Source organism: Budorcas taxicolor, chromosome 5 (genome assembly GCF_023091745.1).
Source record: "Budorcas taxicolor isolate Tak-1 chromosome 5, Takin1.1, whole genome shotgun sequence".
Lineage (NCBI taxonomy): Eukaryota > Metazoa > Chordata > Mammalia > Artiodactyla > Bovidae > Budorcas > Budorcas taxicolor.
Genome location: NC_068914.1, coordinates 90,974,337 through 91,001,257, shown reverse-complemented (window position 1 = coordinate 91,001,257; position 26,921 = coordinate 90,974,337). Strand labels below are relative to the sequence as shown.

The following is a 26,921-nucleotide window of genomic DNA, read 5'->3' as shown; positions in this document are numbered from 1 at the left end:
CACAAAAAGCTTATACTTCACTATAGGAGATAAGACAAATGGCTGTAATGTAAGGCAGAGCTGGACTAAATATTAACGCAGAGTACAGTGTATTTTGACATTTAAAATGGAAGGAGCCACGAAAGTTTGCTATGGAAACCACATCTGGATTTGGTTTTGCAAAGTGGTTAGAACACAGGTGTATGTGCTTAAGGATAAAATATATCAGAATATATGAGTAGTCTTGAGTTGGGAAGCATTATTATTCCAGAACATAGAATGAATAGAAGGTAGTCAGAGATCATTCTGATTGATTGGAGGCTTATCAATTTGATAAGTAGTGAAAATTCAGTTAGACCTTTTGTCCTATGTGTGACTTGATCACTAGCACTGTACTGGCCAGGACACAGATATTTGACTGCTGTTGAGTCATTGAACTGCACATGTGAAATGATTCGAGAGAGAGAGGAGTTGAACCAACACAGTGGTTGAAACTGAGTGTATAGATTTGTAGAGAAAAGACAATAGGGAGAAGTAATCAAGAGATGGTCAGAGGGCAGAAATTGTAGTAGTTCTTGGACATCTTGAATTTATTTGTTTCCTTCTTATTTTATTTTAAGGCAAGGAGGACTTCTTGTTAATTTCCATCCTTCAATTCTGACCTGTCTGCTCCCCCAGTTGACCAGCCCTAGACTTGCAGTGAGGAAAAGAACCATTATTGCTCTTGGCCATCTGGTTATGAGCTGTGGAAATATAGTTTTTGTCGATCTTATTGAACATCTGTTGTCAGAGTTGTCCAAAAATGATTCCATGTCAACCACAAGAACCTACATACAATGTATTGCTGCTATTAGTAGGCAAGCTGGTCATAGAATAGGTAAGAAATATTTATATAATTAAAATTTTTCTTTAAAACATATTAATGAATATTTATAAGAACCAATATGCTTTTCTTAGGTGAATACCTTGAGAAGATAATTCCTTTGGTGGTAAAATTTTGTAATGTAGATGACGATGAATTAAGAGAGTACTGCATTCAAGCCTTTGAATCATTTGTGAGAAGGCAAGTTTTTAAGATCTCTATTTTTCAAATAAAATTTTTTCTTAAGAATAGAATAATAATGAAGATCTAGATTTGGTGGGTGAGGAAAAATGAATTATTTTATTCACAGCTGGATTAAATTTTGGATTTCAGATGTTTTAATTAAGTTTTAAATAATAAGTGATAACAATACAGTATTTGAAGTGAATATCATCTTAGTTTTAAAATACAGTTGTCACATTTATTTTGAAATGTTTCCTCCTTACTGTGAGAACTTAAAGAACTTGGGAAAAGTATATATAATTGTGTTTCAGTTGTCTTACTGTGGTTTACCAGAACAAATTAATTATCTGGTCAGAAATATATACTAGTGAATTTTGTATCTCTTCAACAATTTTTGAGATCTGTTACATCCATTTTGCTAGGGCAGTGATTCTCAGTTTGAAAACCTTGGTTCTAATAATAACTGCATTTATGTGTGAGAAGATCATACTGGCTAAGTAGCGAGATTGTTGGGTTTTTTCCCCCACTCCTGGCTAGAATTGACAGCGTTGTAGCACAGTGTTTTGTGACTTGACTGTTGCTATTTGTAGTAATAGTAAGGAGTTTGCACTCATGGTTTTTGATAAATAGCTTCATAGTCATATAAAATTGCTAAAAATTGTGGGGTTCATTTCTATCCTTTTAATTGAGAAATACTTATTCTTGGGCATTTATTATACATTCTGTCTTCTGAACATTAAAGTTATAAGACCTAAATTAATGTACCCTACCATTTTCACCAGTAATGCTAGTTACTGCAGAATACATTTGTTTGGCCTTTGTGTTACAGTTGTATGTTGAAAAGATAGACTGTGTACAGATCTCTCTTTGTATGTCCCCACACTAACCATGTCATACCATTTATTATAAGAATCATCCTGACTTCAAAGGTGTTACAATGGGGGTGGTAGGAGGGAAGAGTTCATCTTAAAATTGATTAAAAAAGAGTAATTTGAAAAGTAAATCTCTTTTAAAACACGAAGTTAGTGAGAGGGAAAGATGAAGGATCTTAGGTATTGAAAAGGCTGGAGACCACTTTTCCAATGTTACATTAAAGGGAAGACAGAATCTGGTAATAAAGTTGACAGATACTGAATCAAGAAGATGAGTACAATTATTCAAGGTAGCTTTTGTTTTTTCTACAGATGTCCTAAGGAAGTGTATCCCCATGTTACAACTATTATAAATATATGTCTTAAGTATCTTACTTATGATCCTAATTATAATTATGATGATGAAGATGAAGATGAAAATGCCATGGATGCAGACGGTGGTGATGATGACGACCAAGGTATTTCAAATTAAGTAGGATTTGTTATATTTTCATTAAGGAACTAATTATAGATGGAGATGATTCTTAGCCCCAAAATGTACTGTTTGTTTGCTTGCTTATAATAGTGAAAGTGGAAATAACCACAATATTCAGCAAGAGCAAGTTGATTTAATTATGGGGCATCCAGGTATTGAACTGTATGCAATATTTTCAAAATCATGTTCTAGGTAAACATTTCTTAAAGCAGTTAATAAGTTGAATGAAAAGTAGATAGCAAAATTACTCTGCCCCAATTTAATTTTTTAAAATAAGCTGAAAAAAATGTTACTGTTTTTCTCTTGGAAAGCACTTATCATTGATTACACAGTGTTTTTGTAAGGAGGGAAATGAATCCTATTTTTAAAATTGTACCTATAGATATCTATAACATATTCCTAGCAGTTTGGTTTGTTTTATACATAGTTACTTTTAATGAGAAATTTTAAGTATTATTTGAGGCTCCACTTAACTTTCATGAATAATCCAAGTATTTCTGAGGTTCCTGAGATTGATGTCGTTGTGCTGAGATTTGTGGTATTTACTGTGGAAAGGAGTAACACTTCAAGGGCACAAGGTTGCTCATGTGTAGTTGTCTCTTTTCTGTTAAAAGAACCATAATAGTAATGTTTAAATAAGTTACTGGGTGTATGTGTTGGTGGATTTCCTGTTAATTATACTTTTAAGTTTGATTCTTTGAATGAATTTAGGTAATGCCTTTGCTCTAAAGTCTGTAATTTCATCCATCTTAAAAAAAAAAAGATACAAAAACGCTCTCTTAATCTCATTTTAGACTCTTAACAGATACTGCTCAGTTTCTCTGCACTATAACAGAACTCCTCAAAAGAATAAATGCTCTCCAACTCCTTTTTCCCCCTTTTCTTTTGAATCCAGTCTTGCAGTGATTGCTAGTGACCTCAGATGTTTGACTCTGCTTGTTCCTCAGTTTTCAGCAGCATTTCTTTATTTAACTGCCACAATATCACATTCTCCTGGTTTTAGTCCTGTCTTTGTGATTACTCCTTCTCTGTCCCTATGCCGATTGCTCTTCATCACCCTGATCACTCAACTGTGGAGTATTTCTGAGCTTAGTTCTTGACTTCTCTGTTATGTTTTTATAATCTTGTTGATCTCATCTAGTCTTTTGGCTTTAATATCAGTATGCTGAAAACCCAAACTTTATCCCAGATCTTTCCTGTTAATTCTAGGTTCATATATGCAAAACTGCTTAATTGATATACTGCCTAGATGTCCAGAATATCTTCCCACCCTTCCTCCACTGTTGGTTATTAACTTGTTTCTTGTTTAGACTTCTCCATCTCAGAATAGCACCTCTATTCTCCTTAGTTTCTCAGGCCAAAAACTTTGGAGTTATACCTGATCACTTTTACATACCACCCTCATCCAGTCTCCCATCTCAGGACTTTCCCATACCGCATACTCTTATTTCCCTTTTTATTATTCTTACTTTCTTCATTACACCTAATCATTTTCTGATACCTAATATTTTTTATCATAGTGTTATTGTAACTTATATAACCATAATTTTAGTTACTAGGCTATTTAATTTTTATAACTTTTTCAATAAAGTATATTTCTATAAAGTTATTCCCATAGTTTGGTTGCCATTGGAAATTTTTCTTTCACTTATTTGCTTTAAATAGTCTACTTGATAGTGCCCTGTAATTTTTCTTCAAATCAGATGCCTTGATTTAGCAGTATTTGGTATAAGAGAGACGGAATTGTTAATACTTAAGCTTAGAATATTGTTTTTTATTATTATTTTTTAGAATATTGTTTTAATGTTTAGCAGGAGTTTGGAGAAGCTAGTGCTCTATTCTGTGGACAGAATTTTATTGTTATAACTGAGAAAGTGTAGCTTCTTTAAACTGTATTAAGATAGTATTTTGATAAGTTGATAACAGATATGCATATTTGTTCCTAATAGCCCATCAAGAAATTTAATGGAAAGCCATGTAGCCACAAAGAAAGCTAATATCAGGATTCTTTTTTCTCCCCTGAAAAATTTGTTTCACAGTGTGATATGCCATTGGTGATCATTATTTTTATGGTTTATCTTATAAACTCCCCAGTTGTTTTATTTTCCTGTAGTGTCAAGTGAATCTTTTGAATTGAACTTCTATTCATATTATTTAAAAGGCTGGGACATTTACACATATTTGTAATCTGAAGATGTTTAATGTGTTAATAAATGATAGTTAAGAAGCAGCTCATTATCCATCAATGAGAAAATGTTCAACAAATTAAAAACACAATCAGATCATTTTTCTTTAGAGGTTTATGGGTAGATTTTTAAATAAACTCTGCTTCTGGTTTATAGACTAGCTCTTTTTAAACCTGTCTCTGTGTATCTTAAAAGTTAGAAAATTATCTTAGTTATGAGTATCAATTTACTTTCTGTATTAAACTTTTCATATGATTAATAGTCTTAACATTAAAACTTCTCTTTAGGGAGTGACGATGAATACAGTGACGATGATGACATGAGTTGGAAAGTGAGACGTGCAGCTGCTAAGTGCTTGGATGCTGTAGTTAGCACAAGGCATGAAATGCTTCCAGAATTCTACAAGACCGTCTCTCCTGCACTGATATCCAGATTTAAAGAGCGTGAAGAGAATGTAAAAGCAGATGTATTTCATGCGTACCTTTCTCTTTTGAAGCAAACTCGTCCTGTGCAAAGTTGGCTGTGTGACCCTGACGCGATGGAACAGGGAGAAACACCTTTAACAATGCTTCAGAGTCAGGTCAGTTTAAAGTGTGGTTTTGGAAGTCCTGCTAGTAAATGTGATTTTTTTTTAAATGGTGGTTTTGTATGGAAATAGGAGTTCCAGAATAGCTTTAGAGAAACATTTCTGGGATATGTTTGTATAATAGTTTATGGATCCTCATATAACATTACTTATAATTTATTCTGATTGAAGTTTTCTTGATTTTTCTTGGCTGAACAGTATTAATTTTAAGATTCAATAAAATATCTTTATCTTTGATGTATTAATGGAGAAATCTTAGGCAGTAGCATTGGACTACTTGTGTTCATAGCTTCTCTCTCTTCTAATTTAGAGAAATTAGGACTTTGTGTATGTGTGTGTGTAGTCTTGGACAAGTTATTTAGACATTTTATTAAGCCTCAGTTTTCTCATTTGTAGTAATGGTTTACTGTCTACCCAAGGTGGAAATGATATGCTCTGTTTAAACATATGGTGAAGCCTGCCACACAGGCTTTATATGCCACATATTATTATTGATGTTGATTTTATATCCCACCTATTATTGATAAAATACATATTTTTTCACTTTAGCACATCTTTTTTAGAATCTAAATATTAGGTATTTATAGTCCCCATTTACTGAATATTTAATAATATTCACATTAGGCATTTTCCTATCTTATATGTAATCTCTAAAGCAGCCCCATGGGGTACATGTATGTCCATTTTTATGGATTACAGAAGAGATCTTGAGAGAGACTAAACAACTAAACCAGGAGAAGGGATGTACGTGTCGTAGCTATCTTGTTTTAAGTAGTAAAAATTTTAAAAGACTGTGGCGAACTTAAAGGTGAACACTGAAGACAAATTGTAGAAGAAAAAGTGTATCCAAGACGTAAGGAATTGACTAAGTATATAAAAAGCAGATAAAAATCACAAAAAATTTTGATGGTGCTAAGATGAATTAATTAGATAGGTGTTTTCTTTTGCCTCTAGTTCTCACATCATTGTTCAATATGGTATGTGTCTATATCCTGCTATCCTTAAGACTTATTAGCAAATACCCTGTTTAGGTTTCACTAACATTAGAAAGTACAGAAGCGATGTCTTTGACTCATATTCCTGCTGCTTGTAACTACATTTGAAGTGAGGTTGATTTCATTGTAAGAGCCAACGAAAAGCAAAAACAAGGACCCATTTAATGGTTTCTTTTCCGTAATTTGTCTTTTTTCCTGTAATTGCTTATATGTGCTATTTAAGTTTATAAATTATGTTCCTAAAGTTTTGGTTGAAAATTATTATTTAGATTTCTATTTAGTCTTGTGCATTTCATAAGTAAAATTAATCAAGGAAGACTATTCTGTTGTTCTGTAGAAAGCTAATGATAGCTTTTCTCTATTTATCAGTATCAAGCAAATATAGTTACAAGAGAACATGCGTAGTAAATGCAACAAAGTTTGTATCGAACAAATTGTTAGCGGTTAGCAGAATTAGGAATTTGACCAGAAAAATTCTTCCATTCATCCCCACCTCTTGTAATTTGTGTTAAGTGAACTGAGGAAGTACCAGTAACTGAACCAGCTAATGAGCACTTGATAATTGCAGGTTCCAAACATTGTTAAAGCTCTGCACAAACAGATGAAAGAGAAAAGTGTGAAGACCCGACAGTGTTGTTTTAACATGTTAACTGAACTGGTAAATGTATTACCCGGGGCCCTAACACAACACATTCCTGTACTTGTACCAGGTATGCAAGAAATAGTAAATCATTTTCGGGATTTATTAAGACGTAGATAAGCTTAAATAATTGTTTTCTTGAGAAGGATGATTTGTGACAACTTAATTGGCACATGGAACTAACTTTTTAATAGGAAAATTGAATATCTAAAGTTAAAAGTAAAAAGTTTAAAACGATACCCTAAAATATTTTACTTTAATATTTATCACAGGTTGTGGAATTTCTGTTACTTTAGAGATAACATAAAGTGGAAGCTTTAGCAGTCTTTTAGGGATTAGTTTTATATTTTTGCTTTCATAAAGTTGTCATTCATAAAAACATTGGATTTTTCTTTTCTGGTTGGGTTTTTAGGAATCATTTTCTCACTGAATGATAAATCAAGCTCATCAAATTTGAAGATCGATGCTTTGTCCTGTCTATATGTAATCCTCTGTAACCACTCTCCTCAAGTCTTCCATCCTCACGTTCAAGCTTTGGTCCCCCCAGTGGTGGCTTGTGTTGGAGACCCATTTTACAAGATTACATCTGAAGCTCTTCTTGTTACTCAACAACTTGTCAAAGTAATTCGTCCTTTAGATCAGCCTTCCTCATTTGATGCAACTCCTTACATCAAAGATCTATTTACCTGTACCATTAAGAGGTTAAAAGCAGCTGACATTGATCAGGAAGTCAAGGAAAGGGCTATTTCCTGTATGGGACAAATTATTTGCAACCTTGGAGACAATTTGGGCTCTGACTTGCCTAATACACTTCAGATTTTCTTGGAGAGACTGAAGAATGAGATTACACGGTTAACTACAGTGAAGGCGTTGACACTGATTGCTGGGTCCCCTTTGAAGATAGATTTGAGGCCTGTCCTGGGAGAAGGGGTTCCTATCCTTGCCTCATTTCTCAGGAAAAACCAGAGAGCTTTAAAACTGGGTACCCTTTCTGCTCTAGATATTCTAATTAAAAACTATAGTGACAGCTTGACTGCTGCCATGATTGATGCAGTTCTAGATGAGCTCCCACCTCTTATCAGTGAAAGTGATATGCATGTTTCACAGATGGCTATCAGTTTTCTAACCACACTAGCAAAAGTGTATCCCTCCTCCCTTTCGAAGATAAGTGGATCCATTCTCAATGAACTTATTGGACTTGTTAGATCACCTTTATTGCAAGGGGGAGCTCTTAGCGCCATGCTAGACTTTTTCCAAGCTCTGGTTGTTACTGGAACGAATAATCTAGGATATATGGATTTGTTGCGCATGCTCACTGGCCCAGTTTATTCTCAGAGCACAGCTCTTACTCATAAGCAGTCTTATTATTCCATTGCCAAATGTGTAGCTGCTCTTACTCGAGCATGCCCTAAAGAAGGACCAGCTGTAGTAGGTCAGTTTATTCAAGATGTGAAGAACTCAAGGTCTACAGATTCAATTCGTCTCTTAGCTCTACTGTCTCTTGGAGAAGTTGGGCATCATATTGATCTAAGTGGGCAGCTGGAACTAAAGTCTGTCATATTAGAAGCCTTCTCATCTCCTAGTGAAGAAGTAAAGTCAGCTGCATCGTATGCATTAGGCAGCATCAGCGTGGGCAACCTTCCTGAGTACCTGCCGTTTGTCTTACAAGAGATAACCAGTCAACCCAAAAGGCAGTATCTACTGCTTCATTCCTTGAAGGAAATTATTAGCTCTGCATCAGTGGTGGGCCTTAAACCGTATGTTGAAAACATCTGGGCCTTACTGCTAAAGCACTGTGAGTGTGCAGAAGAAGGAACCAGAAATGTTGTTGCTGAATGTCTAGGCAAACTCACTTTAATTGATCCAGAAACTCTCCTTCCACGACTTAAGGGGTATTTAATATCAGGTGGGTACCTAGATTTTCTTACTTAAGAAAATTTTTATTTTTAAAATTTTTTGACTGGAGAAAAATGGCTTTACAGTATTGTGTTGATTTCTGCTGTACGACAACATGAATCAGTCATAATTTTATATATATATATATTCCCTCCTTGTTGAGCCTCCCTCCCCTCCCCCCAAAAATTCTTACTAGTATTTGGTTGCCTGGAAAGATGGCTAATGCTGTATCTTGTTACCTGTTCAAATGACATTTTGTTGTTTAAAAGAATTAAGAGTGTAGTTAGATAATGATTAAATAAATCTGGTGTCATTTCTAGTGTTCAGTATATTTTACTGTTACTCTTTTGTCTTAATGTTGAAAAGATAGATGTCTCTTGAATTAATAAAGCCAGAGTACTATGCTTGTATTAAATACAGTACTAAAATTGGTGAACTAAGTTCAAATGAAAGATTCTGGGAACAGTTTTAAGATTTACCAGTGTCAACCCTTATTATCCAAGGAGAAGGTAAAAATGGCCATTCATTCTTAGAAATTGCTTCCATTTTTAATAAAAAATTTGACAATCTTATCTGCTGATGTGGTTAAACCAGTTCCCTTTTAGGAGGGGTAGATCCTTCACTGCTGGTTTCTCAGGCTGCCTCCTTCTTGGATGAAATTGTTCCTTTTGAGATCTAGTGAGATTATATTTCACAAAATGAATAAACTTTGCTCCATTAGTATTCTGAGGGAAAGAAGAAATGCCCTTCTTGATCACAGAGAATTTTAAGGAATTACAGACACTGATATTACTTGAAGTGGTCTGAAAATGATAAAGGTGTCCATGGATTTTAGCGGTTAAAAACTGTAGACTTAAAATTTATTTTTAATTAGGTTCATCATATGCCCGAAGCTCAGTGGTTACAGCTGTGAAGTTTACTATTTCTGATCATCCACAGCCTATTGATCCACTATTAAAGAACTGCATAGGTAAGTGGAAATGAAGATGAAAATACTGCCTAAATAGTTAGTAGTTAATTATCAAAACCTGAATTATTTCAGTAGCTAAATATATCGCCAAGGAACTAAAATACTTTGAAGGGTCTGGTAATTGTTTCATTAAAAACATAATTTTGCAAATAATTGAAATTAGGTAAATATGCTAGGATGTCTTTAAAGTCAATTGCACATTTGATAATAGTGTTTCAGGAATGACCTAAAGTAAACTAATGGGTAAAGGGAAATGTTATATGATCTGACCAGTCTGAAGTTCTTCCTAGTTGTAAATGAATCTCATTTGAGTTGTGATGGCCGAATTTTCTGTTGTTATTTATATCCCTCTAACTCCCAAGGGGCTCTATGGAAGCTTTTAAATTTAAGGTGGAAATTTAAGACTAAAAAAGATAATTCTTGAGCTATTTAGCCCTGTCAGCCTAAGAGGAGATACACAAGAAAGCAAAAGGTCATCTCTTTATTATTTTTCATGATTTCATAACTTCCTGTGTTGTTTTCATCATCAGTTTACCTAGAGTCTTTAGTAACTAAACTCTTGGTGTTTTCTTGACAAAAGAATGGGAATATCAGCAGAAAGGATAGAGGGGTGTATGCATAGAAACTTAGCAGCTTCATGCCATTCTGCAGTGGACCAGAAGGGGCAAAAACACAGTCTAAAAGAACTACACAAAGGGATTATTAGTTCAGAGTAAGAGGGACATAGAGGATAAATGGATGACAATGTTGAGACGTAGAGATAATTCATTGGATGTCTCTGTCAGAAGATCCTTGCCTTTGTTCTCCTCCCCTCTTTTTTCTTTGTTTACTCTCATTTTTGGCATTGTACAAGATACAACAAAGGAAGAGACCTGTGCCAGATCTCTAGAGACATCAGTCAGCAAGTGTGCATCACTGGTGTAGTTACTCAGTTAGGTGATGATCATTCTGGTTGTTTAAAATTGAAATTCCTAGACCAAGTTGTTGGGGACCACTGATCCTAGATTGTGTCACCATTTGTCCATAATGATAGGAGTACTTTAGGAGCTTTACTTAAATGCAATTTACCATCATAGTAATTCTAAACAGATAGAGCTGAGGAGCTTTAAATTCTTTTTGAACACAAGCTATCTCTTAACCTTTTTTGTAGTCAGAACTTTCCTGGGTGGTCCGTCTTGAGGTTACCCAGTCCATGATGTTTGAAGCATTTTTTTCATCTCCCATTTTATCAGATTGCTGTTGTGATACATTTAAGTCTTCTGGCACCTTTTCCCCACCATGTATTCTAAAAGATTACTTATCATCATATTGATGAATAGCTGTGAATGAATACATGTACCAGACACTGTGTTCAGTAATGTACATGCTATTTATTCTGTTCTGTGGCCCTAAAGTTTATAATTCTCATTTTATAAACTGGGAAACTGAGGCTCTTGCCTATGATAAATTGCTAGAAGTCAGTCTTACAGTTGACAAGTGAAGCAGTTTGGATCACCATCTGTGTGACTCCAAAGATCTGCGCACTATATTTCCTCCATGTGTAAGAACAGTCACACTTACATCTGTGTTTAGAGTGGCTGGGGACTTTCTCTAGCTTTTTGTCTTATGTTAGGCTTCAGTTTCCTTCTTTTCTACTCTTAGACCTCTTGTCAATTTATACATTTTTTGTTAAAGATAAAAATTAGCTTTTGGAGGCACATTTCTCTGTCATCTGATAAACTGTTTACTTGTTAACAGTATTCCAGCAGTGGATCTGTGCCCACCCTTGTTTATGTTTTGAACTCAGGTTTTAAGATTTCACCTTTGGGATGTAAACTATAGCATACATGTAATGTAAACTTCATATGAGCGTAAATTTGACTTGCCCACAGCTGTACCCCAGTGCCTTATGCCATAAATGCTCAACAAGTACTTTTTGAATGAAAAAAGATTCCACCTCTGTTGGTGGTTTTTTTAGTGTGGATACTAATTTTGAACTTTAAGGAGAGTCATTCACGTTACTAGTTCTTGTGGTTGCTGACTCCATCACTTCTCTTTGCCACCCACCTTTTTTATCAACTATCTATGAAAGCAATTGGGAGCTTTAGGGGCCCTCACTCCTGTGTTTAAAGGTTCTGAGAATAGGTTTATCAATTAAATGCACTCAGATTCAGACATGATGGTTTAACTGTTGTCAAAAGAAATTATATAGTTCACTTAGTATTTCATCATATTTCATGATCCACGTTGAAGAAATAGCAATAATACCAACACTAGTAAAATAACAGTATAATGCATATTTAATTTTAAGCTTGCCATATAACTATGTTGCTTCTCTTTGACTTCTTCAGGTGATTTCCTAAAAACATTAGAAGACCCAGATTTAAATGTAAGAAGAGTAGCTTTGGTCACATTCAACTCAGCAGCACATAATAAGCCATCATTAATAAGGGATCTTCTGGATACTGTTCTTCCACATCTTTATAATGAAACAAAAGTTAGAAAGGAGCTTATAAGAGAGGTACGTTAGATCACACTGTTTACCTAAGCTTGTCTTTTACTTTCTAGAATATTTACATATCTTTGTATTTCAACAGGTAGAAATGGGTCCATTTAAGCATACAGTTGATGACGGCCTGGATATTAGAAAGGCAGCTTTTGAGTGTATGTACACGCTTCTAGATAGTTGTCTGGATAGACTTGATATCTTTGAATTTCTTAATCATGTTGAAGATGGTTTGAAGGACCATTATGACATTAAGGTGAGATGTTTGTGCCTGTTGATAAAATGTTTTAGAAGAATACTTTTTGCTAGTGACTTTCACCTTTGTAATTTATGCTTGTTATTCAGTGAGAATGATTGGTTTACTTGTCATGATTTTATTGTGTTAGAAACTCTCTAATATGCAAACAAAGTAGCAGTGCAGTGTAATAACATCAGTTGACATATAGGAAAGTCCAGAAACCTTTCATTGGCGGAGGAAGTCAGAATCAGAGTGTTGTTAAAGGATGTTATACACAAAGCTATCTGTAGACGCAACCACAGAGAAATTATACCGCCTCTTAGGCTTAGAGCATGAACTTTGCTTATAGTTCCTTTTTATCTTCCTATTTAAAATGTGAACTATAAAAGGGTGATTTGAAAAATCTTTTACTCACGGCCTTTGGTCAAGCAGGGCAAAAGTGGTAGTTGAGCAGTAATTCGGCCATACTATCAGAACTCTTACTTTGATGTTTCCATAATGTAATATGGAATAACCTGATTCTCCCAGAATTCAATGAAAAGAGCCCTGAAAGAATAGGATCCTTCTACAATTTATAGTCTTAAGATAAAAGACTATTGGTTATTGGACTTTAATGGATTAATCGGAATAAGCAGGCTCTTTGGTTTTGTTTTTTTTGTTTGTTGTTTAGAAAAATCTAAGACAGTAGAAACTTGTTATAAAGCTTTTCTTCTAGTTATTTTCTCACTCATTGATTTTTTCCATTTGGTCCACATGAACTTTTTGAAAAACAGTTTATGACCCTATCCCAATGAGTGAAGTGAAAAAACCAAAAAAAAATAAATTGGAAAGCTCCCCAGCTCTAGCTCATGTGCAGTCAAGATTGAGAATCACTTTTCTAGTTCTGTACTCTCAGACCATATGATAGATAACTTTAGTACTTGTAGCTAAAATTTCTTAGATTTGAACTCTGTGTGATTCCAAATGGCAGACTACATAAAAATGAAACTTTGTGGCACAGGCTAGTCATTTTCTTTTAAAAACTTTGTCAGAATTTGAGATTTGTCTTTAGAAAATAAACTCAGAATCTAAATTTTGTCTTTTTTATTCATAATAGATGCTTACATTTTTAATGTTGGTGAGACTCTCTACGCTTTGTCCAAGTGCGGTACTGCAGAGGTTGGACCGACTTGTCGAGCCATTACGTGCCACGTGTACAACTAAGGTAATATTGATGCTGTTGATTTAGGCCAGACTTGGTATGTTCAGGATTCTCAGTTGATTCTGTACTGTGGTTTTCCAAATTTAACTGTGCTGGCATCCTGTGTAGCAGTTGGCTTCAAAAATTAACTTATTAAATGTGGATGTTTTAGAAAGCTTACCACTGTTAAATGCTATTCTTAAAAGTTTGTTGTAACAGTGTGACGCATTTTTAAAGTACTGATATGGGTAAAGTGATAGGTCCACAAAAGAGGAGAAAATGTTTAATTCTGTTGGAGGCGGCAAATGGGGGTGGGAGTCATAGAAGGCTTCATATATGCACATGACAGTATTTAAAATGGACCTTGAAAAAAATCAGGATTATTTTTAAGTTCAGAAAGTGAAGCAAGACTTTTCATACAAAAATGATTATATGAATTAAGGCACAGAGATTTCAGTACATGACATGTTTGAAGAATAATGAACAAATATGGTAACATCAAACAGTAGTTTGATGGAGGACAAAGTAGGACTTGCTAAGCAGATCCCACTCTGGTTTTTATAATGGGCTTTGTATAAAATATTCCCTTAAAAGGAGACAGCTATTGCTAAAAAAGTTTCAAAACACCTCTGCTTGAAGAATAATGTGTCTTTTGGATCTGTTCAAGAGTAGCTTTGCTTTATTTTTATGTGCTTAGATTTTATTGGTATAAGAGCTGCCTTTTATAGCATGTAATATAAATTTACTCAATGTTCCAGGTAAAAGCAAACTCAGTAAAGCAGGAGTTTGAAAAGCAAGATGAACTAAAGCGATCTGCCATGAGAGCAGTGGCAGCACTGCTAACCATTCCAGAAGCAGAGAAGAGTCCACTGATGAGTGAATTCCAGTCACAGATCAGTTCTAACCCTGAGCTGGCAGCCATCTTTGAAAGTATCCAAAAAGATTCATCATCCACTAACTTGGAATCAATGGACACTAGTTAGATATTTGTTCAACCTGGGGACCATTATATTGACCATATGATGCACTGATTTGGCAGGTTAATCATAAGACATGAAAAGAGAAGTATTTAAAAGCTTCACAATGTTCCACTTTTTTTTCCCTTCATGGAGACAGTTTGACTTTCTTCCATTGTTGTTTTTGTAGCATTTATTTCAGAAATATGTATTTCCATAATCCAGAGGTTGTAAAACCACTGATGTTCTAGTGGTTAGGGCAACATTTAAAATGACAACTAAACGTTAGGATTGATGGAGATAGGGTCCAGTATATTTACCCTGTAATGTTTAGGATTAAAATGTTAAAATTTTGTGACCATGAATTTCTTTTATAAATTTTCTCTTATTTAAAAATCAAAAATTCTGCAAGACAAAAATCATGTTTCTTTTTCTTGTGTAACTTTGTTTCAGCAACATAAATTGATTTTTTAGCTGGCAGACAAGAATTATCTGTGTAAGACTTGTTACATTTCAGAGGGGTTGGCAGTTTGAGAGAGACAATAGGGTATCATTTTTTAAGTATGGGGATTAACAATATCCCTGTTGCGCACACTAATTTTGCATGAGCAAGTTTGCAAATATGTATTGTCTGTAAAGCAGCATGTGCAGATTATTCATAATACAAAAGTTAAAATAAGTATTATTGTATTAGTGCAATTTTCAGATATTTATTTTTGCACAGAAAACACATATCTGGAGAGAGAGGGGAGTAAATTTTTGAAATTTTGGTTTTCTTAATGCCAGTGTGAATTTGCAGGTGTTTTCAGCAAATCAAGTCAAAATAACAATTTGCCACTTTTTCTATTATAAATTTAAATTTGAATATTTAAGTACTCAGTTTTTCTCGGTTACCCATTTGTGTGTGTGCGTTTCCCCTTAGAAATTCGTAGCCAGATTTTTCTTTGATTTCCTTTGGACCTCTACATTCCGTATCTAATGATTCTAATAACTGTGTGCTTGTGAATTTTATTTTTTCTAAAATTCTGAAGCTGGCTGTCACAGGTTTGTTAGCTAATAATAGTATTTTCTTTTAGTTGAGTTAGATTTTTTTCCCCCCTTTCTTCTAGAGCTAATTTACATATTGTATTTGGTAAGTGTTGACTACTCCTGATGAAAGGGTCTGTGCTTGGGGGGAAGCAAAGCTTTGCAGTACCTTATACTGTAGTTAAAATTTTATTTAACATATCCTTCAGTGAGCTCCTTTCACACTGTAGCCTATTCCTTCAAATTTGTGGTGCTCCTGTAACAGTAAGAACTAACTTCTGAAATAAAAGACATCTCCTAATGCTGTGCAAACATAGTTTACATGTATTGAAGGAGGCAGTTGTTAAATTGAGTGACAAGTTTTAAGCATTCAGATATTTGAAAACTGCACCCTTTATTTTTGAAACTGTGAATTGGAAATATTTTTCCTGCTGTTTGACTTACCTGCTTTAACATGCAAATATGAGGTGATTTTAATTATAACATACTGCGGTTATTAGACGAACAGCTTAACTTCAAGTATTCAGATGATCGTGCATAAGACTTCATTACCAGTAAGGATTTTGATTAGTATGTGGACATGAAACGTTACATGAAGTTGGTGCTGTTTCAGAGTGTGTGGCAGGTGATAATCATACTATAATTTGCAGAAAACTGTAATAGAAATTTATTTCAAGCTGTTAGTGTATTATGTACTATGCATTACCGTGGTACAGATGTTGTGGATATATTTTAAGTATTTGGTTTCACGGTTTCACAATAAATTACAATACTGTAGGCTCTAGGACCAAGTAGGAGACTGATATGCATATGTTGTGTGAATGTCTTAGTTAATTGAAGTTAAATCCAAACTCTCTTCACATATTGGATTTCACACCTTCAGTTTTTTTAACTTCTAAAATGCTTGTAGTTTTTTGTTTTTTGAGTCTCGCAAAATGGCTCATTTTTCTAATATAGCTGAAATTCTCTTTTAACAAAAGAGGTTCTGCTCTTTTCTAGTAGTCGATATGATTTGTGTTTATATATATGATATATATATTATAATGTATATATTCACATATATAACAAAATTAGTAAAAGAAGAATACTCAAATTTTAAATGCTGAGTCATACTGATCAAGTTCATATTTCTCATGGTGATGTCCTGGTACTGGAATGGAAGGTGTGCGGTTCAGTCACAGTCTGTCACTTATACTGCTCACTGGTCTTTTAATTATTAGGAAGTTCTGCTTAGCAGTTCTGCACATGATGGTTCCTCAGGAGAATAAAACAGCTGTTCACTGATGAGGACATTTAAATTGTTTAGATTTAGCCAAGTTCTTTTTAAAGACAGCTCAATATGGGTTGTTTTTAAGTTGCTACATTATGAAACTAAGGCAGAAAGGAAATTTGGTATGGCAAAGCGCAACCTAAAAATTTAAAGTCAGCAGCACTGCATGGTAATTTTTAAAATGTGGTCATATATTAATTAATGATATCTAAAGTTGCTTAACCATTCAGAATGCTTCACAAATTGGAGTATGGAGACTTCAACAAATGTTTGATATTTACATAATTTTTATATAACCATAAATAACCAGGCCACTTTTTTGTTTTTGCACTTTTGTTGGGTAAATGATAAATAACATGGGCATATCTAACCGGTTTTAAAGGCATATTCTGATACCTTTTATATCTAACTCAATTTCAGATATATGAATATGATTATATAGATAGGCATGTTGAAGTTTAATGAAATACACATGATCCTCAGTCAGAAAATTCAGTTAACTAGTTAGTAATCCTTTTAAGGTATATTTAACCACATGACAAAGTAATATAGTAATGCGTGACAATTTTTTAAAAGTTGAAGTAACATTTTCTGCCGAGGTAAAAAATTCTACCAAAAACTTACGTTGTAAAAGTTAACTGCCAGTCTCTAGATATAGTATACTTAGTAAATATTTTTATATTAAAGAGCTTTAAAATTTCAGGAGATGTTGATTCTAGCTCTTAAATTAAATCCTAATTTTTAAATTACTGCCACTCCAGAGTCGCACGTGTTTTTGAAATTTTAATTTATCCTTTGTGAAATGGAAACAACAACAACAATAGTAACAATAGTAACAACAACAACAACAATAGTAACAATAGTAACAACAGTTCCATTTTACTGTTTGGGAAGAGGATATTCTGGTTTTAGTGGATTTTTTTTTTTTTCTAGTTAAGTAAAACTCCTGATACCTTTGGCTACAAAATGGAACACATTGGAAGTAATCATGTGGCAAGCTAGAAAAGTTGACCATATGTGGTCATTTTCTTAAGAAAGATGCACACTGAAATTACTTATTTTCCCTTTATAGTACAGTAAGTTGCTGATTTTCCTATTAATACTAGAAAAATAAGATTTTGTGAACACCTGTAATTTAGTCAAGAGTTATCAGCAATATATTTTTGCTGTTTATAACTTTCAAAGTTAGCTCTTAATTGAAAATGGAATTTTTCACAAAAATCAACTTCAATTAAAACTAATGGGAGTATTGCAGATAATTTTACTTTGTTAGACTTTGAAATGTTAATGTGTCAGAATGCTTTTTAGTGGAGGAAGTGTGGATACCCTGACCTCTTTGTACTTTTTAGTTCTGATCTTAAATGATTATTAGTGATTACTTTGGCAAATTGAATTGTTTCACTTAAGTTTTAGATGAGAAAAGGCTATCTGAAATTTCTTTCTAAATTAGAATGTGTTGGAATTAGTGTATTTAACCATTATCAGTAACTTAGTGGTTGATGCACATTTATTTTATTCTAGAATGTTCTCTCACAGGGAAATTCTGAAGAATTATATTATGGAACTGGTTAATGTATGATACCATGATGACCTCATGATTTAATAGCCTGTAATAATCCTGTTACTTTGAAAAGCTGTTTCACTTGTTTCATAGACATTTCACTTTTAATATAAACCCAACTGCTTACTTAGGTCAGGGCAGCTAAATGTGTGTGATGGTATCTTACTGTAACCCTAATGCATTATTGTTAAGAAACCAAATGTGTACTTTACTTGGAATCCTTACCATCCATGAACTAAATTAGGCATTCCTAAAAGGTCTAGAAATAAACTGTTAGTTTCTTATTCTAGAAATCAGTTTAGACTTCAGTAGAAAAATGCATGTTCTTTTAAGATCAGGATTTCTCAGCCTAGTACTGACATTTTGGACCGAATAATTCTGTGTCATGGGGGCTGCCCTGTGCATTGTAAAATAACAACATCCCTGAGCTCTACCCACTTAGATACCTGTAGTACCATCAACAACTCTCAGTTGTGACAACCAAAATTGTTTCCAGAATTTGCCAAATGTCCCCACGGGAGTAGGGAAAGGGGGGGAGAGTGCAAAATTGCCCCAGTTAAGAACCACTATTATCGAGAGCTTTCTCTTGTGAGCTATAACCAACTGAGATTCTGTACACACAGAAGTTTTCATTCTTGGTATCAGTTCATCTTCCTAACTAAATTTAAGTACACTGTACTGTTTTCAATATTTTCTTCCACTAAATTAATTAGAACTATCATGATCTAGTGAAAATGTTTCTATTCTATATTACTACCTCCTCTGATTTAAATGGATGGTCTTTATTAAACCACTTAATATACTGGCTTTTTTTTTTTTTTCCTGGCTGTAAAGTGCTTCCTCATGCTGAAAGAAATAGGAGTATAAAAGGGGCTTCTACTGTACCAGGTGATGTGAGGCAGTGAGTGCTTTGCAGTTGATGTACTATATAAAAGGGCAAGTAGTACACTTTACTTGGGTTCTTAAAAGTTGGAGTTTCAAAATTACTCATTTATATTCTCTTCAAGAGAACAATCTAGTTCAAGAAAGTAAATACAATGAACAAAGACTTGCTTTCCAGTATAGGTAATTTCCTGTTTAGCTGTAATATTTAAAGACATGCCAAATAGTGATTTTGGGGGAGTATAATTTCAAAATTATATATTTGAACTTCGAAAATAAACCTGACTGGCACATTTTTCTATATTTCTAGGATTAGTTGATGTTTGCAGACAATAAAATCCTTGTGAATAAAGACTGGTTGGTGGGAGGCAAGTGGCAGAAAAACTATCACAAATCAGATTGCTTGTTCTTTGAAACAAGATCATTGAGTTGAGTCTTTCAAATTTCTGAACCATTTTAGTCCCTCTTAGCAGAATTGGCATAAACAAAAATAAAAGTTAATTTCCTTTTACATGATGTTTTTTGAAGTATTCATGAGGCTGATTGGTCAACAGTTTTAGTAAGTTCAGAACGCTTGTTTTGGAACCTTGAAAATTCAGTCTTTAAAACCTACATTTAAAGATGTAGAAATTTGTTTCAGCATCAGTTGCATTTGCAGAGGACCATGTATGTACCAGGAGGACACACCCCACTGCTGGTCTGTACTGCTATAGCCCCTGCTCACAGTGTTCAAGATTTATGTAAAACTTACTATCATGCCTTCATCCTTCTAAGTGGATCAAAATTAATTACCTTTTCCCCTCCTTTGCCTTGGTACTAATACTCTCCAGTGCTTGCCACTGGAGACAGTACGGGGAAAACGTGTATGTGTATGATTGTGGCACAGGTTCCTGGTCTCGGGTTGAGGACAAACCCAAGCCAAGGAAGTCATGTACTCCATGTAGTGAGAACAGAATTAGCAAAAGCATAGAGACGAGGTTTTAGAAGCTGAATATGGCTGTAGTGTGGAATATGAGTTAGAGGCTAGGATGGGCAGATTTTATAGACGGCTTTGTAAACATTTTGGATTTAATTTCAGGGGTGAGGTGATGGCAAACCTAGAAATACTTAGGTGCACTTTAGAGAATGGATTGGAAGGAACATAAGACATTTGTTAATGAGTTAAGACATTAATAGAATAAACTTTAGGAAAGGGAATGTTGTGCTGAACCAGTATAAATATGGAGGAGCACTCAGGGTGTTTGAAATAAAATTGACAGGACAGCAGTTGATTGGTTGCTGGGAATAAGCACAGTTAGTTATATTATGCTGCAATACAAACAGTCCCCAAAATAGGTGGTAGAATACATAATTATTCTACGTAGTATTGTGGATAGCACAGGGTTAGCACCTCATGGGGACCCTGGATGATCAGGCTGCCACTGGGAATGTGAGTTGCTGTGGCAGAGGCAAAGAGAGAAGTGAGTCATTTCTGTCACCTAGTGCTTTCCCATGGGCAAGAAGTCATAAGGTCATATCTAACAGCTAAATACTTGTTCATGAGGCATTGGTGAGAATAGTCAGCTCTGTTGAGCTGTGGAGGGACCTTTTTTGACAGGCAAAATGTGGGCAGAAGAGTTAGGTCATGGTAAACAACTCACAATTAGATGTTCCTACCTATTCTTACAAGTTTTTTCTATCACCCCGCCACTCAGTTGCTTCTAAGCGCTTTCTCCACTCACTGGGTCCTCACCATCTTTTCCATATCTTCTACAACCATCTTCACACCTTCCGGAGTGACAACTTTTGTTACTGGCTGTGGCTCCCAGGCCCATAGGAAATGGATCATCTACCTCAAGCATTTTTTTTTTTTAATCTTCACATTGCAAGTTGTATACAAAAACAGCAGTTTCCTAGAAGTGCCAGCAATTTTTATGTTTTCTGAAATTAATTATGTAGGTACCATTCAATATTGTTTTTGGTTTTGATCAACCTTTATCTCTGCTACCACTCTTAAGGCTACAAGCTTAGATATTTTCATCCAGAGCTCTTTGAAGTTAAACTCTATCTTACTCTTAACTGCAATCTCCTGTTCATCAAGGTCTGCCTTCACTTGCTCTAAATTGACTTTTGACCTCAGAGTCCTGTGATCTATATTTCCCACCATTTTCTGTTTCTTTTAGCCTTTTGTTTACCTAATCTGGATCTCCTGGGTTTTGTAAATGATTTATTCATAAAATACTTGTCCATCTATTGCATCTAGGGATGCCCCGTCTCCCATTCCTTATATCTTTAAGTATTACACTTAACCCTGTCTCCCCCCAGTGGATTACCATTAACATCATTTTGTCAATAAAATTTAGGCCATTTTCTAGTCCTTCCAACCTGAGAATCTCATATCCATTGCCATCTTTACATCCTCATCTCAGAGGTTGAGTTGGTTGTCCTTCTCCCAGAGCCTACCTTCCTCCGGCCTGTCCTAGAAAAAAGAAAAGTAAGTGAAAGTCACTCAGTTGTGTCTGACTGTTTGCGACCCCATGGACTATACAGTCCATGAAATTCTCCAGGCTAGAATACTGGAGTGGGTAGCCTTTCCCTTTTGCAGGTGATCTTCCCAACCTAGAGATGAAACCCAGGGCTCCCGCGTTGCAGGCAGATTCTTTGCCTGATGAGCCACAAGGGAAGCCCTCATCCTGTCCCAGGTTTTGGTTAAATCAGTCCTCCTCCTCTTCCCTTTATCTTCAGTACCACTAACACTAGTTCCATCTGCTGGACCCTCAAAAATACCCTGAAATCTCATCTAAAAAGACTTAAATGTTTTTTATTGTATCTTCTACAAGATACTATCTCTGTAGAGAACTGGATATGCTTTCCTGATTTTTTTGTGTTTTCACTTTACTCTGGCTCTCATCCCTCTATAGGTGATCATTACAAACCAATTACAGTGAAGTCTTGGATGCCAAAATGGCCTTCAGTCTTTTTCTTACCTGAACTCAAATTAATATCAGTATTGTTGATCACTCCCTCCATGAGACTGACTAACTGTTGCCTTGGCTTCTAGGATGTTATCGTCTTCCGGAGGCTTCCTAATACCTACGAGGCCACTGTATCTTACTTTTGCTAAAATATTATTCACTAGGCCCTTCAGTTCACGTCTTCTCATTATATATAATCCTGCCTGGATCATCTCATCCATTTCTCATGGTTTACATGTTGATTTCTAAATCTGTAAACCTTAGTCCTGTATTTCAGACTTATATCAGATCACTTACTGGACAACCCCATACAGGTATCTCAAACACAGGATAGCTAAACCTGAACTCCGCATCTTCCCCTGGTTTCCCTGTCTTTCTCTCTTTGCTGTTGGCAACCCATTTATCCAACCACTCAAGCTAGAAATCTTAACACAAGTTTGGAGGCAAAAAGTGGTAAATAACAAAGAATATAAAGATGCTGCCAGACATCTGGCTTTTAATCTTGGCTCAATAGTAGCTATTTGACTTTGGTAAATTACTTAGCCTCAATTTCTTCATTTAAAAGTAGCTACCTTATTGGTTTAAATAGGAATACTTGTAAAGTACTTAAAACTGTCTGGTACCTAGTTAGTGTTATATAATTGTTAACTCTTAATAACTTCTGCTAATTTGATTTGCTAAATATTTCTCAGGTCCATCCCCAGTACTGTGTGTTCAAGACCTCATTTCCTCATCTGTTGATTGGATGACTGCAGACGCTTCTTAATTGGTATTTTGGTTCACTCAGGAAACTAATTTCTTAAGAACTTAGCTAGGTCCTGCCAGGCCTGTAAAGGCAGGTGAGAGAACATACTTGACATAAAGAAGTGCTGGTTACCAGGAGAAAACTGACATAATAAACACCACAGAATTCTACAGTATAAGAATTATATTGGTAACAATGGAGGGTGTGATCCATTCTACATGGAGCAGGAAGGGTTCTTGGAAGAGATGGAATGTCTTGAGATAAGAGGTATTTTACCTTGGAAGAGTTGTTTTCAAGTGAGTGCATCACAGTAACCATGAGGGCTTGTTAAAATGGATCGCTGGGCCCTCCAGAGAGTCTGGTTCCGTAGGTTGCAGTGGGGCCCAATAATTTGCTTTTTTATTTTTTGTCCTTTACATTTGCAGTCCTGATGCCTTCTCAGACCACATTTTGGGACCCACTGCCTTAGGATACCCAGAGAGCATTCATTCCCAAGGCCGCTCAACTGCCAAGACCATGGTCTTGACCATTCATAGTCTTGGGCTATATCCTTCAATGACTCCTTTTTGCCTGTAGGGCAAGTACGAGTTCTAGATCTGGATACTGTCAGCCCCTTTAGCCTCAGCATCTGTCACGCGTAAGACCTTTATCCTCAGGCAAGGGTGAAATATTTCTCTCAGCCACCATGCTGCTCCTAACCTTTATACCGCTGCTCAAGCTATACCTTTTGCCTGGATATCTTGCCTTTTCTTCATTTTATATGTTGTCAGTCACTAAGTTGTGTCCAGCTCTGCGATCCCGTGGATTGTAGCCTGCCAGGTCTCTCTGTCCATGGGATTTCCCAGGCAAGAATACTGAAGTGGGTTGCCATTTCCTTCTCCAGGGATTCTTCCCAGACCAGGGATTGAACCTGTGTCTCCTGCATTAGCAGGTGAATTCTTTACCACTGAGCCACCAGGGAAGCCCTTCCTTTATGAAGTTGACTGCTATCCTGTAGGCTGAATCAAGGACTCCAGAAGCCTCCCATGATGCCAGTTGACAAGGACATAATCAAGGGGCCAGCTCCCAACTTTAGAGCTTGTTTTCCCTTTTGTGCATGTAATACAGTCCAAATTTCTTTAGAAAGCACCTCTCTTTTAACATTGTGCAAACATTGCCGAGTGGGGGAGGATGGGTGGGAGGAGCTGAGTGGGCTAATTGTTCATAGACAGCCCTTTATGTAAAACAGTACTGCCAACAACCTTGTCCCACTCTGTACCCAATGTCTCACAGGTTCGAGTCCTTTCTAGAGCTTGACTGGACGGAAAGGATCCCTGCTTTTCTGGTTTGTAACTTTTCTAATGCCTCCTTGCTTCTTGTCTTCTAGGAATTTTTCGGAATTTCTGAGCTACGTGGGCCTTCCCTTCTGCTCTATATATTATTTTGGATTTATTTTCATTCACAGATGTTTACTGTCATTTCAGTAGAATTTGGAGACAATAAATAGCACATTAAGTTGGTCTGCCATGGAGCTTCTGTTTTTTTTAATCTTCTCTAATATTTTAATGAGAAACATTTTAAAATAGATGCTAAAGAGTTTAGGCTCTCAACTTGGGTTCACATCTGACCATCCCATCCCTTAGTTGTGGGACTTTGGGGAACTTGTTAATATCTTTGTTCTCCCATCTGTAAAATAGATATGTACCAGCCTCAAAGAATTGTTAAGAAGGTTAACATACATAAAGAAGATGAAACACAGTAAGCACTCATGTATATGGATAAATATGTTAAATCATGAATGACTGACTATAGGAGCTTAATAGTCCACTCTGTTTTTTCTTATGCTATTTTTGATGATTGATTGGGCTTTTTCTAAAGAGGGAGAGGGATGTTCTAAAACGTACATTGAGAGAAACTTTTTAGCCACTTTTGAAAACATTAGGATGCTTCAGTATTAGAAACTGTCAGCATAAACTAATTTTATTTTTTGGCTGCACTGGGTCTCTCTCTAGTTGTGGTGAAGGAGCTTCTCGTGGCAGCCGCCTTTAGTTGCAGTGTGCAGAGCGTGAGCTCTAGAGCACATGGGCTCAGTTGCCCTATGGCATGTGGAATCTCAGTTTCCCAACCAGGGGTTATACCCACGTCTCCTGCACTTTGACCACCTGATGTGAAGAACTGACTCATTTAAAAAGAACCTGATGCTGGGAAGGATTGAAGGCGGGAGGAGAAGGGGACGACAGAGGATGTGATGGTCGGATGGCAACACCAACTCAATGGACGGGAGTTTGAGTAAACTCCGGGAGTTGGTGATGGACAGGGAGGCCTGGAGTGCTGCAGTCCATGGTGTTGCAGAGAGTCAGACGCAACTGAACTGAACTGAACTACATTGGAAGGCAGATTCTTAACGACCGAACCACCGGGCAAGTCCCTAAACTATTATATTATTGTTGTGTGTGCTCAGTTGTGTCTGATTCTTTGTGACCCCAAGGACTGTAGCCCACCAGGCCCTTTTGTCCATGGGATTTCCCAGGCAAGAATACTGGAGTGGGTTGCCATTTCCTACCCCAGGGGATCTTCCCGACTGAGGGAGTGAACCCATGTCTCCTGCATTGTCAGCAGATTCTTTACCACTGTGCCACCTGGGCTTCCTAAACTTAAACTGAAGACTGGTTGTTGTTGCTAAGTCACTTCAGTCGTGTCCAACTCTGTGTGACCCCATAGACAGCAGCCCACCAGGCTCCCCTGTCCCTAGGATCCTCCAGCAAGAACACTGGAGTGGGTTGCCATTTCCCTCTCCAATGCATGAAAGCGAAAAGTGAAAGTGAAGTCACTCAGTCGTGTCCAATTTAGTGACCCCATGGTCTGCAGCCTACCAGGCTCCTCTATCCATGGGATTTTCCAGGCAAGAGTACTGGAGTGGATTGCCATTGCCTTCTCTGGAAGACTGGTTAGCAAAAACCAATAAATAGTATCCTAAATGGTGAAACATTAAGCTAATTTGATTTAAAGTCAGTGCTGGACTGCCAACATTATTGTATATTTGGAGATTAAAAAAAAGGATATGAATTAAATACAGGAGGACAGTCCAAGATGCCAACACAGGAAGATCCTGGACTCAGCTCTTCCCACTGACCTGCCAAGGCTGCAGCTACATATGGAACCATTTCCTCCGAAAGAGACCTGAAAACTAGTGGAACAGCTCCTTCACATGGCAAATGAAAAAAGGGCCACAATAGAGTGGGTAGGAGAGGCTGAGACATGGTTTCACCATCAATCCATCCTTGGAAACGGAGGAAACTCAAACCTGGAGCTCCTCCCTGAGGCACCCCACATCAGGCACCCCAACTTTGGAGACCTGGACTTGTTACAAGCCTCCCAAATACCTGGCTTTGAAAACCAGTGAGGCTGCACGAGACACAAAGGGCTGTTTTGCACAGAATCACTCATCCCAGGGCCCAGCGAAAAAGCAGTTGTTTGAGAGTGCCCAGGCTTTATGTGACAGAGAATTGCCAGCTAATCTTGCAGCAACCACCAGAGAGGCAGGGACCTACAGGGACACAGGCCCTGGCGGGTGCCAGTTCTTTTCTTTCTTTTTCTTCAGTGGGTGCCGTCCTCACCTCCTCTGTCTAGCTTGCTCCGTGACACCAGTATCTCCCAGAAGGGAGCCTTTACTCACATCTGATGCCCCAGTTTTCTGTGGCTGGCACTCAAAGGATACTCTGATCACGACTATAGAGGCCAGGGTGGGGCTTGAATTCCTGATTCCCATGGGACTGTGACAGTCAGAGAGTTCTTGGCAGACTACTGTCCCCAGGACACTCAGACTGAAGAATACCCTGTCTTTCTGAGAAAGAGGCCAAAGGAGCAGGCTTCTAGGCTAATACTTTTAGAGGCCATGGAGGTGCTCTTGGGGAACAGAGGCTGGTAGACCCAATCTTTGTGCTCTTGGCCTTGCTTCAGCTCCCAGAGAGCAGCTTAGGCCCTTATCTGGTGCCCTCCTT

At 36.5% G+C, this 26,921-nt stretch overlaps 1 protein-coding gene across 2 annotated transcripts in view; it reads left to right on the top strand.

Annotated features, from left to right (window-relative positions):
• Nucleotides 1-24,440, top strand: part of CAND1 (cullin associated and neddylation dissociated 1) — a 43,968-nt gene extending 19,528 nt beyond the window's left edge. Inside the window, exons 5-15 of one of the 2 annotated variants that reach the window (XM_052639481.1) lie at nucleotides 600-856; nucleotides 937-1,042; nucleotides 2,209-2,354; nucleotides 4,845-5,137; nucleotides 6,707-6,848; nucleotides 7,191-8,684; nucleotides 9,549-9,644; nucleotides 11,975-12,144; nucleotides 12,221-12,385; nucleotides 13,464-13,571; nucleotides 24,308-24,440. In XM_052639481.1, coding sequence (XP_052495441.1) covers nucleotides 600-856; nucleotides 937-1,042; nucleotides 2,209-2,354; nucleotides 4,845-5,137; nucleotides 6,707-6,848; nucleotides 7,191-8,684; nucleotides 9,549-9,644; nucleotides 11,975-12,144; nucleotides 12,221-12,385; nucleotides 13,464-13,571; nucleotides 24,308-24,427 — 3,097 coding nt within the window. In that variant the 3' untranslated portion in view covers nucleotides 24,428-24,440. Of the gene's footprint in view, nucleotides 1-599; nucleotides 857-936; nucleotides 1,043-2,208; nucleotides 2,355-4,844; nucleotides 5,138-6,706; nucleotides 6,849-7,190; nucleotides 8,685-9,548; nucleotides 9,645-11,974; nucleotides 12,145-12,220; nucleotides 12,386-13,463; nucleotides 13,572-14,305; nucleotides 14,944-24,307 lie in introns of those variants that run through there. The other variant, XM_052639479.1, reaches the window with a different exon arrangement.
• Nucleotides 24,441-26,921: the final 2,481 nt, after the last annotated feature.